Source organism: Rhinatrema bivittatum, chromosome 14 (genome assembly GCF_901001135.1).
Source record: "Rhinatrema bivittatum chromosome 14, aRhiBiv1.1, whole genome shotgun sequence".
NCBI lineage: Eukaryota > Metazoa > Chordata > Amphibia > Gymnophiona > Rhinatrematidae > Rhinatrema > Rhinatrema bivittatum.
In genome coordinates this window covers 37,844,323-37,859,533 of record NC_042628.1, presented here as the reverse complement: position 1 = coordinate 37,859,533, position 15,211 = coordinate 37,844,323, and the positions used below count along the sequence as shown (strand labels likewise).

The window sequence follows — 15,211 nt, the reverse complement described above, 5'->3', positions numbered from 1 at the left end:
GAGATGTCCGAAATTGTACCTTTTCAGCTGCAATCTGAGACCGATGACAGACACCAGATGATGGAACTGCTTCAATTTTTGGATGCTCCAAAAATCATCGCTTCCATCCCCATTCACCAGGTGTTTCTCGATCTCTTAAAGAAAAACTGGGAATCTCCTTCATCTGTATCACCAGTTAACAAGAAGGCTGACTCCACATATCTCGTCCAGTCAGCACCAGGCTTTCAAAAGCCTCAACTGGATCATCGCTCTGTTGTGGTTGAGTCCGCACAAAGAAAGGCCAAGCGTCTAAAGCCACACTCCTCCACTCCGCCGGTCAAGGACAATAAATTCCTGGACAGTGTGGGACGGAAAGTGTACCATGGAGCTATGCTGATTTCTCGCATAGCCTCATATCAACTCTACATGACGCAATATAACAGAGCCATCCTTAAACAGATGCAAGATTTTGCTGACACATTACCTGACCAATACCAGCCACAGCTTCAGACCCTTCTTAACAAAGGGTTTGAAGCAGGGAAGCACGAGATCAGGACGGCTTATGACATCTTTGATGCCTCCACAAAGGTTTCAGCTACTGCCATTTCGGCCAGACGTTGGGCTTGGTTAAAATCATCCAACCTTCGCCCAGAGGTCCAGGATCGTTTAGCGGATTTACCCTGCTTAGGGGACAATTTGTTTGGAGAACAAATTCAGCAAATTGTAGCTGAATTAAAAGATCACCACGAGACGTTAAAACAACTTTCTTCTGTTCCGTCTGAGGTTTCCTCCAAACAACCACTTAAGAAGGACTCTAAGAAGTCGTTCTTTCGGCCACGCCGTTACTACCCTCCATCGGCCAGGCCTCGTCCAGCTCGATCCTCTACTAGGCCTCAGCCGCGTCAGCCTAGGAAACAAAGGCCTACTGTAGCCCCTCCTCCTGGGCCTGCGGCTGGCCTTTGACTCCCCTGTAGGGAACACATGCCAAACCCCTCTTCCGGACATTCCTGTAGGAGGTCGACTGTACCATTTTCTACAACCTTGGTTGCAGATCACCTCAGATCAGTGGGTGCTAACAATTATCGCACAGGGTTACCACCTCAACTTCATAACTCTTCCGGCAGACTCCCCGCCTCTTCAAGCGTGGAGTCTATCCACCCATTTGGCTCAATTACAACAGGAAGTATCTCTTCTTCTGCAATCAAATGCTATAGAACCCGTTCCTCCCTCTCAACGAGGCAAGGGATTCTATTCCAGATACTTCCTAATACCAAAGAAATCAGGGGGACTACGTCCCATTTTGGACCTTCGAGCCCTCAACAAATACCTTCAAAAAGAGAAGTTCAAAATGGTAACCCTAGGCGCGCTGCTCCCTCTGCTACAAAGAGGGGATTGGCTGTGCTCTCTCGACCTCAAGGACGCTTATACCCACATTGCGATCACACAATCCCATCGCAAATATCTGCGGTTTCTAGTAGGCCACGACCATTATCAATACCGTGTCCTACCTTTCGGTCTGGCTTCTGCCCCACGAGTCTTTACCAAATGTCTCGTAGTGGTAGCAGCATTCCTAAGGAAGAAAGGTGTCCACGTCTACCCCTACCTGGACGATTGGCTAATCAGGGCCTCCACCCAACAGATAGCTCAATCCTCCCTAAAATTGACAATTCAAACACTCCTTTCCTTAGGGTTTCTTGTCAATTACGACAAATCTTGCTTAGTCCCATCTCAAACCTTATCCTTCATTGGGGCAGACTTGGACACCTTACAGGCAAAGGCTTACCTTCCTCTTCAGAGGGTCCACACCCTAATATCCCTGGCTCGCAAGCTCCAGTCTCAGAACACTGCCACGGCTCGCCAGTTCCTCATTCTCCTAGGACACATGGCATCCTCGGTTCAAGTCACTCCCATGACCCGACTAGCCATGAGAGTAACACAATGGACTCTACGACACCAATGGATTCAAGCTTTTCAGCCTCTGTCCTCCATAGTCAGTCACACAAGCGCTGCGCCTATCCTTAACCTGGTGGACGACTCAGGTCAATCTCCTTCAGGGCTTACCTTTTCTTCCACCGGATCCACAAGTAATCCTAACCACCGACGCTTCTCACATCGGTTGGGGAGCCCATGTGGACGACTTTCAAACCCAAGGGTTATGGTCCAAAGAGGAAGCCGAACACCAGATCAATTTCCTGGAACTTCGAGCAATCCGCTATGCGCTCCGAACTTTCAAAGATCATCTATTTCATCAGATAATCTTAATCCAGACGGACAACCAAGTGGCCATGTGGTACATAAACAAGCAGGGAGGCACAGGCTCCTTCCTTCTGTGTCAGGAAGCTGCGCAGATCTGGGCGGAAGCCCTCTCCCACTCCATGTACCTCAGGGCCACTTACCTGCCGGGAGTAGACAATGTATTGGCAGACCAGCTGAGCCGTGTCTTCCAACCACACGAGTGGTCACTCGATCCTCTGGTAGCGACCTCTCTGTTTCACAAGTGGGGTTCTCCCCGCATAGACCTCTTTGCGTCCCCTCAGAACCACAAAGTGGACGATTACTGCTCTCTCATTCGGAGCCAGCACTCTCGGCCGAGAGATGCATTCTCCCTCAAGTGGACAACCGGTCTGCTCTATGCATTCCCTCCACTCCCTCTTGTGTCAAAGACTCTCGTGAAGCTACGCCAGGATGGAGGAACCATGATCCTGATAGCACCTTACTGGCCACGCCAAGTATGGTTTCCAATACTCCAGGATCTCTCCATCCGCAGGCACGTTCCTCTGGGAAAGGACCCGCATCTGCTCACTCAAAACGACGGATGCCTCCTCCATCCCAACCTCCAAGCCTTGTCCCTGACGGCATGGATGTTGAAAGGTTAATCCTTCAACCATTTAACCTTTCAGATTCCGTTTCTCTGGTCCTGATAGCTTCACGAAAGCCTTCCACAAGAAAGTCTTACTCATACAAATGGAAAAGGTACACATCATGGTGCACTTCTCAGTCCCTTGATCCCCTTTCCTGTCCAATCTCCAAATTCTTGGACTATTTATGGCATCTCTCTGAATCAGGTCTTAAAACCTCTTCTATCAGAATGCATGTCAGTGCGGTAGCCGCCTTCCATAAGGGTATTGGGGGTAATCCTATTTCAGTACAACCCCTAGTAACACGCTTTCTTAAGGGCTTACTCCATCTAAAGCCACCCTTGCGTCCTCCGGCCCCATCCTGGGACCTTAACCTGGTTCTTGGTCGTCTAATGAAACCTCCTTTCGAACCTCTGCACTCCTGTGACTTGAAATATCTCACTTGGAAAGTGTTATTCCTTTTGGCTGTTACTTCAGCTCGCAGGGTTAGTGAATTGCAGGCCCTAGTTACCTATCCGCCTTACACTAAGCTCCTGCAGGACCGGGCGGTACTCCGCACTCACCCTAAATTTTTACCTAAGGTAGTTTCGGAGTTTCATATCAATCAATCTATCGTACTACCTATCTTTTTTCCCAGGCCCCACTCCAACTCTGGAGAGCAGACCCTGCATACCCTAGACTGTAAACGGGCTCTAGCTTTTTACCTAGACCGTACAGTTTCTCACAGGAAGAGCACTCAATTATTCGTCTCTTTCCATCCTAACAAGTTAGGACAACCTGTGGGTAAGCAGGCTCTTTCCTCCTGGTTGGCGGACTGCATTTCTTTTTGCTATGAGCAAGCTGGCATTCCTTTTCAAGACCGTGTTAAAGCACACTCTGTGAGGGCCATGGCGACATCAGTGGCACACCTTCGATCGGTGCCGCTTCCTGACATCTGCAAAGCTGCAACCTGGAGTTCTCTCCATACCTTTGCAGCCCACTATTGTTTGGACAAGGCTGGAAGACAGGACTCCATCTTCGGCCAGTCTGTCTTGCGTAACCTTTTTCCAACCTGATGTACCAACACCCTTCCACCTACCCGGTAGGGTGTGGATGCCCTTTCCCAAATTTCTCCTCAGTTGTTGTGCCTGCTGCACACCGTTGGGTACATTTGGTGCAAGTCGGGACATCCTCAGCTCGGTACTCACCCATTTGTGAGGACTAACATCCTGCTGTCCTGTGAGAACACCTGTTACATCAGGTAAGCAACATTTGCTATTTCAGTTTTCATGTGGTTGAGTGTGAGCGATATCTGAGTAAGGAGGTTTATTATTTGGGATGAGTAGGACTCCCATTGTAGTAGGGTGTTTTGGATGTTCTTTCATGGGGAGGAGAATTTGTATGTCATCTGCATAGACATAGTAGGAGAGGTCCAAGTTGGAGAGGAGTTTGCAGAGGGGGGAGCATGTATATATTGAATAAGGTGGAGGAGTGATGATCCTTGTGGTACGCAGTGTGAGAGGGGGAATTGTCTTGATTCGCTGGTATTTATTCTTACTTTGTAGGTTTTGTTTGATAGGTAATAGGTAAGAACCAAACCAATCTTCCTTAGCTGGGCTAGTAGGATATCATGGTTGATGATATTGAAGTTGGCCGAAATCTCCAGAAGTATCAGTAGGTAGGAGTGACCAGCGTCTAGACCTCAGTGCTGTGTCAGCAAGGGATAGTAGGAGTGTCTCTGTGCTGAGTGACTTCCTGAATCCATGTGAGTGGGATATAGTATTTTATGGGTTTCTAGATGTTCAGAGAATTGGTGGTTTACGAGTTTTTCCAGGATTTTCGCTATGAAAGGCAGACTTGAAATTTGGTCTGTAGTTTGCTGGGTCAGAGGGATCCAGGTGAGGTGGTTTGAGTATGGGTTTGATTAAGGCACATTTCAGGGCTTCAGGGACTTCAGGGAAGTTGGGCTTCAGCCAGCCCAACTGCAGACATAATTAATACATCCCTCAAACAAGATGCCTTGTTTGAGGGATGTATTAATTATGTCTGCAGTTGGGCTGGCTATGGTTTCGGGGATTAGTTTAAGGGTTTTGACTGGGATAGGGTCAAGGGAATGGGAGGCTGGGTTTATTAGGAAATTAGAAAACAAATAGCCAGTAACCATAAAGCCACAATCAAATCCCCATGACTATGTTCACAGTACAAAATAAGGCAACAGGAGCAGGAGATCTGGTACTGATCATACAATTATTCAGAAGAAAGGCATTAATCATCAAAACAATAGAAGAAATATCTACTATACCCTATTCCTTCCAGATTTTAAACACTCTGTAATCCAGAGGTAATGCACAGTTTTCTCATCAGTGGAAGCAGTCCTGAAGCCTCAGCAGGTTCATCCCAAAAAGATGTTACCTTGGCAGCCTCCAAATTATTGGCACAGAAAGAATAGGAAACGGTGAGTCATTCACACACAATGTAATTGACATTCTATATTATAAAGTCTAATATCTGGTAAATTAAGACCCCCAGACTTTTTTTTAGGGGAGATCAGTTTATCATAACAATCTGAAAGGATGAAACAACTTTTATAAGAAAATGACAACTTGTTGAATACCACTTTTTTAAATTTTTCCTAAAATAAAGGAGATTAGAAACTGACCTACTAATAAATTATACCAGGATCTAATGAATATTTTTCAACATAATTGCCAGCTTTAAGGCACATGAGGAAACAACCCTACTCCATGCTAGTACTTACTATAATAAATGGGCATCCAGGCCTACAGTAGTGTATTTAACCAATTTTGAAAGTAGAGGATCAAGAACATAAGTGTCTCCATTCATAGATGGCAATCTTTTGCAATCCAACCAATGAAACTGGGTTAAAGGACTTAAATTTGCTCATGAGACCAACTGACACACAATCAGAATTGCTCTAGCTATCTCCACCTGGATCAGTTAACGGGTTATGGAAAGATGGGAATATCTTATTTTTGAAAATTTCCTTCAAAAAACAAGACAGCCGATCACTTTCATGAATTACCACTTTTGTTCATGATGGACCTGGTGCTTTTAAAATCGTAAATCTGACTGATACCTCTGTTAGGGCAAGTGTTAACTAGGCAATGACATAGTGACGCTATTCCATCAAAAGCATCCCTAATGTATTCCAAAGTGCTTCTTGTGTATCTGAACTTGTTGCAAAGTCTTAAGGATCCAGCTCAGAAGTTAAAAGCTCAAGATCTAGACTTTTTTTTTCTAAAATTTGTTTTTTGGTCATACTTAATGGAAACTCATTACCAAAGGTAATGGTTAACAGTCCAAGAGAAGGATGAAGTTTGAATTGGGGTCTTAGATTTATTTTTTTTTGTGGAAAAAATCTAATATATGGCTAGCTCTCTGGATTTTACCAGACACCTGAGTAAAGCCTAAATCCCAAGCTGTCTCTAAATTTAGATCTGGTAGTTTTCTCAGCATAAACTTTCCTAAAATCAACAAATATTCAACCTCCATAACCCATTCAGTAATTATTTTGGAGATCTGACAGGGAAGAATAACAATTTGATGGATTTTAAATTAGTGTCCTGCAATAACAAGAGACTTTCAAACTTCAAAAGTGCATCAATCCAAAGAGGTTTTGTCATTATTACAAAGCTTAGAGTATTAGAGAAAATTGCTACCCTGTCTCCAGTTGTCAGTGTCCTACATTTATTGAAAAATGAATAATCAGGCAAACAAGGGCTAGACAAAATGCATCTCCTTCCTCAAGTCAATTCTCCATAATACATAGCAACTTATGATATACATTTATTTATTTTATTTAAAAAATTTTTATATACCGACATTCATCCAGGATATCACATCGGTTCACAGTGTAACGCAAACATACGCCATGCATGGCGCTTTACATTGAACAAATAAAACATGTTAACAAGGGAATAAAGGGGTAAGAGAACATGGGATAAATTGCATTAAATATTAAACAAGAATTGCAATTATATACATATGTACAATGTTGAGAGACTGAGAGAAAAGGGATTTAGGAATACTAGGGGGGGAGGCGGGAGTGGAGAGCAGAAGGGGGAGAAAAGGGGAGTAGGGGGCGGAAAGAAGAAGGATGGGGCAAAAGCGGGGTACCGAAAGGGGGGCCGTGGAAAGGAAGAGAGGAGAGGAAGAGAGGAGATTAGGTGTATGCTTTGGCAAATAGCCAGGTCTTAAGCTTTCGCTTGAAGGATTTCAGGCATTCCTCTTGCCGTAGTTCAACTGGCATTGTGTTCCAAAGGGTCGGCCCGGCGATGGATAGTGCACGGGCTCTTGTGGAGGTTAGTTTGTGGAGTTTGGGAGAGGGGATAGGCATGGTTGCGAGATGTGCATGTCTGGTAGGCTTATTAGACTGGTGTAAGCGGAAGGATTCATTGAACCAGTTCATTTCAGGATGGTATAAAGCCTTGTGGATGAGAGAAGAGCGCCTTATATTGTATACGGGATGCTATTGGGAGCCAATGTAGATCTTTTAGAACAGGTGTAATATGGTCATGTTTGCGTAGGTTGGTCAAGATTCGGGCTGTTGTGTTTTGCAGAATTTGAATGGGATGAATGGCGTTGTTAGGAAGGCCGAGGAGCAGGGAGTTGCAGTAGTCAGTTTTGGCAAAGATAGTGGTTTGAAGCACTGTCCGGAAATCAGGGCATGCAGTAAGGGTTTAAGTTTTTTCAGAGTATGGAGTTTAAAGAAACCATCTTTAAGTATATTGTTGATAAATTTCTTCAGTGTAAAGTGCCCATCGAGGATGATTCCCAGATCACGGACTTGTTGGGCGAATTTGAACTGTGATAGAGGGGGGAGGATCGAGTGGTTGGGGGGTGAGATGAGCATGATTTCAGTTTTAGTTGTGTTAAGGGCTAGGTGGATGGAAGAAAGGAGATTGTTTATGGATTGGAGGGTATTATTCCAGAAATCCATGGTTTTCGAAAGGGAGTCGGTGATGGGTATGAGCAGCTGAACATCATCAGCGTATATGTAATGGGGGAGATTTAGGCTAGAAAGGAAGTAGCAGAGGGGAAGGATGTAAATATTGAAGAGGGATGATCCCTGAGGGACACCTTGGTTAAGGGGGATGGCTCAATCATAAATTAACAAATATTCTAGATAAAATTGTAACCATTCATCCTCCCAAAGCTAGGTTGTCAAAACATTGACTCTTTGAAAAATGAAACATTTTCAAATGGGGGAATATACAGGCCTGGACCACATTAAGGGACTGATAGATACAGTGCGCTCAGTCGAGCGCACTGTAACTCGCAGTCGGACGCGGGATAAGCGCTAATCCACCCCCTAATGCAGTAGGGGGATTAGCACCTATTTGACGTGCATCCACGGCGTGAATGAGAGCAGTCATCACATGCAAATGCATGTGAATGAGGCTATTTACTCACTCACTCCAAATGCAAAAAAATAAATGTGCATCTCAGACTAACATTTATCGCTCAGCTATTTAATGCCTGCCTGGAGCATTGAAAAAAAGTACAGAAAAGCTTGTGAGCAGAATCTTTTTAATTTATGCACTCTTTTTTTTTTTTTTTTTAATTTTCATGTTGAATATCTGAGAAGAGGAAAAACAAAGAAATGAAATCAATAAGATATCAATTGTACCATTGAAGTCCACAATAATGGAATTTCAAAGTCAAAATTTAAGGAAATTTTAACCATACAAGTCAGAGTGAAAGAGTGAGGCTGCAATTAATCAGTACTATGGATTGAGGCTTGAATGTGAATGCTCCCTCCTGAACAAACTAAAAATACGACACTTGTACAGAAAGCTAAAGAAAAACTGGGCTATCAATGTTACTTATGGTCTCATCAGGAGAAACGGTAACTTACACATCTAAACCATTCCTCATGATTTAAAAAAAAAAAAAAAAAATTTGGTCTTGACTGGGTTCAAGAGTTAGTGACTGTCAAAGTTGGTGGGGCTGCTGTTGGGATGTCTAAAGATTCCAGGAAGGCTCTGAGAGAAGGCTGCCCTCAAATGGAAAAGGTGGAAGGTAATAAACCCTCAGAGGAAGCTGCTGCGCAGGCATCCTAAGGACTTCTATTAAATACCTTTTTGAACATTGCAAGTGGTAGAATTTTGATGCATATAAAACTGAGCCATAAATTACTAATTTGATTTTCCAAATCTTCCAGTTTAAATAAAGTTTTAATTTCTGCTTCCTGTATTCTGCATTCTCCACCAGATCCTTCATTCACCAACTGGCTATATCATTTACCTCTGTTTTGCAACCTCAAACAAGTGACATCTGGCTAGCAAAGGACTTGCCCAGTCTAGCATTTGCCTTTCAGATATCCTCCAAAGCAATCTACTTGGAGGACTCCAATTCAAAATACTGCTGACTTGTTCAGCAGAGCATCTCCTGGGGCTGCAGTAGAATCCTGCCCACCACCACTAAACTGCCTTTTCTGCCAGCTGGTTGTCACCTGAACCTGCTTCCAATCCAGGGGTTGCTCCCATATCTCTTCCGGCTGAGTATCCATTAGTTGAGGTCATTGGCCATCAATAATGCAGTATTGCAGAGCATAACACACAGCTGGATCCATAAGAGGAGATAATTCTCTGGATCAGAGAGCAATGAGGGCCTAATTCCCCAGCCCTGCACTTCCTCTTCCCCCAAACCTCCTGGAGGAAACGCACCAGAGGGGAGTTTGACAAAATTGCTGTTAATCTTTACACTTTCCCATAAATGGTAGGGACCAAAATGGCAAATCACTTGATTTGCCATTTTGGGTCCCCTTTGAACAGCATTCTTGAAGGCTGGGGACAATCTCTACAATAGGTAGCTTTTGTGTAAAGGGGTTTTTCGTACTTGGGTAGTTGACCACAAGTATTTCAAAAAATGAGATTGCTTATTTGCCCAAAAGCCTCAGCTGTTAAACACAAGCATCTCATATTCCTGAACAGAACTAGAGGAATATTACTGCAATGACTGGACTACATGGGAACCTTGAAATTCAGCTGAGGCAGCAGCAAGCTTTTGGGCACAAATAAGATCTTGGTGACTTTATTTTTTTTCTGCAAACTGAAATTGAGGTTTTAATTTAGCCCAATTCTGATTTATTGGTCCTTTCTGAAAATAAGGTTGTTGTTTTTTTAATATGGTAATAGGTTTTACAAGATTACATAGCTATTTCTCATTAATCTATAAAGAAATAGTCTAACCTGGTCTAGGACAAAAGCCTCTGTCAACTGATGTCCTGCTTTTGTTACTTTTTAGAAGTTTTTTGTTCTTCTTTTCCTGTTCAGATAAACATAATTAAATGTGCTGGGCCCCACTTCCTGTGCTGTACAAAGTGGGGCCCAGTATCCATGCCCTGCATGTTGCTCATGGTGTAACTAGGAAGAAAAGGTGTACACATGTGTTCTCGGAAAGGAGCTACTGCATGTTTAAGAGCCACCACCGGTGAGCTGCTAAGAACAGAGCCCAGGTGCTGATACTGGCATACCTGATCACATCTGAAGGCACACCACTGCCATAGTGCACTGGGAAACACTGGAATAGGGTGAAGTTCTTCCTCTAGGTCACTAAAGCCAGGGTTGGGAAAACTCCCAGGAGCCAGGTAAAATTCAGTAAAGCAAAAAAAATATACAAAAAGTAAAAAGGCAATTAGTTAAAAGCAAATGTTCCTGGCTCCTAAAAATGTTGGCCCAGCATCTGTTTTCTAAATATTTCCGTTCCTGACTTCAGCATTACTTGGTTCCTGACTTGGGAGATGTTGGTCACAGACTTGTGTATTATGCTAACCGTTTGGCTAACAAGGTGGGCTTCCTGTAATTCTAATTCATGAACAGATTGAATGCTATTGGGTTTACTCTGCTTATGTTAAACTGGGAAAAAAAATTGGAACAAGTGACTTGTCCTGTATATCTGTATTTGACCAGTTGTGTGAGGTTTCACATAAGTATCTTTCAAGCTTCAGTTTTGCTTTTACAGTTAACTTCTATAGTTTGTAAAGATTTTGCAGTTTGTGCATGTTTTCTGCATATGCTCAGTGCTGCACTTGAACGCTGCCAGGCAAAGTTGTTGTCCAGAGCGGAGTGTGTGACATTGGGGGAGGGAAGAGGATGTAAACTTATTGCTGCACTTTTGTATTTATGAGTATTACTGTCTGAATAATTTTTTAAAAATTTTTTCTAGCTTTGGGAGCTGCCTATGGTACAGCAAAAAGTGGCACAGGGATTGCAGCCATGTCGGTTATGAGGCCTGAGCTGATCATGAAGTCCATCATTCCTGTTGTCATGGCGGGTATCATTGCCATCTACGGCTTAGTGGTGGCTGTCCTAATCGCCAATGCCCCTTGTAGACTCAATCACACTATACAGGTAAGTTGTGAGGTTTGTAAGTTTAATTTCTAGCACTCTTCATGTCTTTTCCAGTCCTACTGAATACATAAATATGGTGTTATATGGAAAGGGTTCCAATAGAGATGGTCAAACACGTAGAACAAAAAACTTGGATGCTATAGCAAAATATAGACTTTCTAATCACTATTCTTGTTTACATAGGTACATCAGCTGAAATGAGCATATAAAAAATAGAACATTGAATTAGCTGTAATAGATGTATAGCAAGAACAGATTGTGAATCCCCTATTCTAAAGATTGAATCTCACCTGCAGTTTATCAGGATATAACTTCACACCCATCACCAGCAAACTGAACTCAAAGTGCATTCTAGCAATTGTGCAACAGTGGCATGTACTACCCTTAAGAGAAACATAGGGGTAACCTACACAGCAGATGCTACCATAAGCTTGCTAGGCAGACTGGATGGACCATTTGGTCCTTTTCTGCCATTGTTACTATGTGTTTCTATCATTTTTGCCTGCCTCATTGCAGCTAGAAATTTTTATTCTTGCCTTACTACCTCAGCAGCGTCTCAACAGCACTTTTAAGTGCTACCAAGAAAAGTTTTTTTCTAAGATGGTTGTGATGTCTAGAAAAAGGCCTAAGAAGCTAGCCATCGGCAGCATAGAGACCTGGGTTTGTGGGTGTCAGATCTCACAGGTGCCTATGAAGTTTGCAAGTGTTTAGGCCCCGAACATGTGGCTAGTTGCTATAACTGCAGTTGTATGTCCTCCCAGGGCTCAACAGTATTAGGTCTGGAAGATGCAGGATCTCTGAAGGAGCACTTAAGGGTAAGTGCTGAGACTACTACAGAATCAAAGCTGATCTTTGTCCTGGTGCAAGAGTTACTGGCCATGCTTCTTCAGAGGAAGGGGAAGGAGCTTTGGCTAAGTCAGCCTCCCTCCTGGTTATGCCTCCTCTTAGGTGACAGGTCTCCACCTCTTTCGCTGTCTTGGTTCATGAGTCAGCATTTCCCCTTTGGGATCTGAGGAAGGCTCAACAGGGATTGTCAGACCCCTTACCTGATTACTACAACTCCTCCCCTCCTCTATTCTAGATTTTTGGATATTGGCCACCTGCAACTCTGGCAGTCTCCAGCTGACTTGGCAGCAATTCCTGTGCACAAGTTACTTCAGGAACTTAGTCCAAAATGTGGCAGAATCCCACTACTTGTCTGACCAGCAGCCACAAAAGTTAACCTGAAATCCAGGATGTGACCACACTCTGTATTTGAACTGATGAAGCTGGACCACAGCATTGTGGTTGAATCTATGTTTAAGCAGGCCAAGAAGACTCTGGAGATTTCCAGTACTCTCCAGGAGAAAGACCCTAAACTCTTGAAAACCTTTGGAAAGTTTTCCAGAGTTTCAAGCTGAGTACTTGCATAGCAGCACTTGCATGAGTCTTAGAACGTGCTACAGTTCATAAAGTAGTTGATGCAGAGAAGTGCAAGAGGCACCTGATCTGCTCAATCTATGAAGCATTTAATGTAGTAGCCTTTGAGGCTCACTTGGTTAAGAGCCAGCAGTTTGTAGGAAGATATACATGATCAGCTTGAGGATGTCCCTTGTATAAGACTACTTTGAGAATCATACTATAGTTCAGATTAAGGTGCATCAAGCTACTATTCAGTCTGTTGGTGGGAGGGGATGACCAAACTCTACCTCTCAGGCACCAATATTTCTCTTAGACAAGTTTTTCCAGAGATGCCACTTCTGCTCTTTATCAGTGTTTGACCATTGTTGTATAACTGCACCCTGCAGCAACCACAGATGAAACCTGGGCCTAGGTTTTTGTAAGTTTCAGGCTCTACTCCCCACCACCTCCACTAGGAGGATTGGGTCCAGTTTTAGAAATGTATAAAGATCACCAGGGACCATTGAATTCTGAAAACGAGTGTAGTTACTGCTTGCGGTTCTCTGGTTTGCACTCCACCTAGTAGTTTTCAATCTAGAACCATCTAAGTTGGCCTGGCTCCGGCTGGAAGTGACATCACTCCTTCAGCAGAGGATAATAAAGCTACTGGTCAGGTGTTCTACTACTGAAATGTCCTCCTAAGAATACTGGGGAGCTGAGGCCTATCCTGGATTTACAAAGCCTGGGAAAAACTGAAGACATTCTCTACAAGGTTCTCCCATTTATTCAGCATAGGTTGGATGTGTGCTTTATATCAGATACCTATGCTCATATGCCCACTCATCCAACTCCATGGATGTACCTCAGGTTTGTAGTGAGACACATTAGCAATAGTCTTCCCCTTGGCCTGTCTTTGGCCTTATGCGTTCCAAGTGTGTGGTAGTAGTGCACCTTCATCAGGGAGTCTTGTTTTCCTCTGGACAGTTGGTTGGTAATGGATTCATCCCAATCAAGAGATTCGGAAGCAGTCTGTCAATTCAGTTCCTGGTCAGCTTTTCCATGTTTAACCTGAATCCTCTGGATAGTAATGTACATAAGTGCATGGATGATTTTGTTTGTTTGGGAGCAGGCATTTCTCCTGGATGAAAGAGCTGTAACACTAAGGAGCCTGGTGAAGACCTTCCTGCAGCAAGACTAGATTCAAACGAGATCGGTCTTGGTCATCCCTGGTCATATGGTGCACTTTGTCTCCATTATGGAAATGAACATGAGATGTCGTCAGTGGGACCAGCTACATCAACTTCTCATCAAATCTCTAACTATTGTGATGAGTGTCTCTGGTTAAAACCATCCAGGACCTGGAGCACCACAAGTCTCTCTCCATTGCCTCCACCGGAGGGTGGGGAGAGCTCATGCAGGTAAAGTTTGCACTCTGGTAACATTCTTCATAGGACGTTGTCTTCTGATCACCCTAATGCTTTGTCATCCACTACCTGCAGGGCTTTTGCACGTATACTGACAGGAAAGAGAATCCTGATCACAAACATACAACTAGGTTGCCAAGCTGCTTATCTTGGGGATAAGCAGCTTGGAATCTGTCTACCCCTTGGGATCCTGACAGGTACTTGTGACCTGGCTTGGCCAGTGTGGAAACGATACTGGGCTTGATGGACCTTTGGTCTGACCCAGTACAGCAAGTCTTATGTTCTTAAGCAAAGGGTGCTGGATCTTTTTGTCAAGTCACTCAGGGGTCTGTATGTGGGCTCTCTATTACAGAGCTTACTTACAACCTACCTTCTAAGTACTTTAAACATGTTGGCAGATTGTTTTCAACCTCAGGTCATCCAAGCTACTTGCTACAGAGCAACAGAAAAGTCAATAGATTTGCTCCATGCTTCAAGCAGCTGCAGTTCATCTCCTAACACCTTTTTCTATTTCACTGGATACTGGTTTACATATTTGATAATCCCATTGATTGCAAGGACAATCCAGAAGGAGATTAGAAATTGAGCAGACATTCTTGTCAGTGTGGCCAAGAAGTGTGGTTTCCATACCTTGTCCGGTTGTCTGTGCAGCCTCTAATCTCATTAGACATTGCCTCTTTCCTTTGCGATAATAAATGAGCTCACCATCCAGATCTGTCCTCTACCCTCAGCATGCATGTTGAGCACATGGTCGTTTCCTCCCTTCTCCTGAGGGAGGTGGAGGATGTAGTGTTTGGCTGGAAGTCTTCAACTAGAAAGTCCTATGGTTTCAAATAGCCAGCCTGACAATAGGATGAAAAACTTTCTGGATCAATTTACCTTAAATGTTTCCCTTTCTTTATTGGGACTTAATACATTCTCAGTGAAAGTATACCTTTGTGGCAATACCATCAGCTGATCGAGGGAGCTTCAGTTTTATTTGAAAGAATTTTAAATTCAGAGATTGTAGCATTCTGTCTCCAAACATCTGCCTTGGGAGTTTTGCCTTAGCTATGAAACCTCCATATGAACCTTTGAAGTTCCTTGCATCCCTGGATCAGTGAATTACAAGCACGGATCTCTTATCATATCTCCAGTGATCCTCGCCCAAAATTTCTTCCAAAGTGGTGGTGGTCACATCAAGCCATTGTTCTTCCAACCTTCTTTCTAAGGCCTC

The 15,211-nt window shown here is 43.6% G+C and overlaps 1 protein-coding gene across 1 annotated transcript in view; it reads left to right on the top strand.

Moving 5' to 3' along the window:
- The window catches only part of ATP6V0C (ATPase H+ transporting V0 subunit c), a 57,686-nt gene that overhangs the window by 38,833 nt on the left and 3,642 nt on the right, over window positions 1-15,211 (top strand). Inside the window, 2 exon segments of the mRNA XM_029577725.1 lie at window positions 11,007-11,164; window positions 11,166-11,191. Of these exon segments, the coding sequence (XP_029433585.1) occupies window positions 11,007-11,164; window positions 11,166-11,191 (184 nt within the window).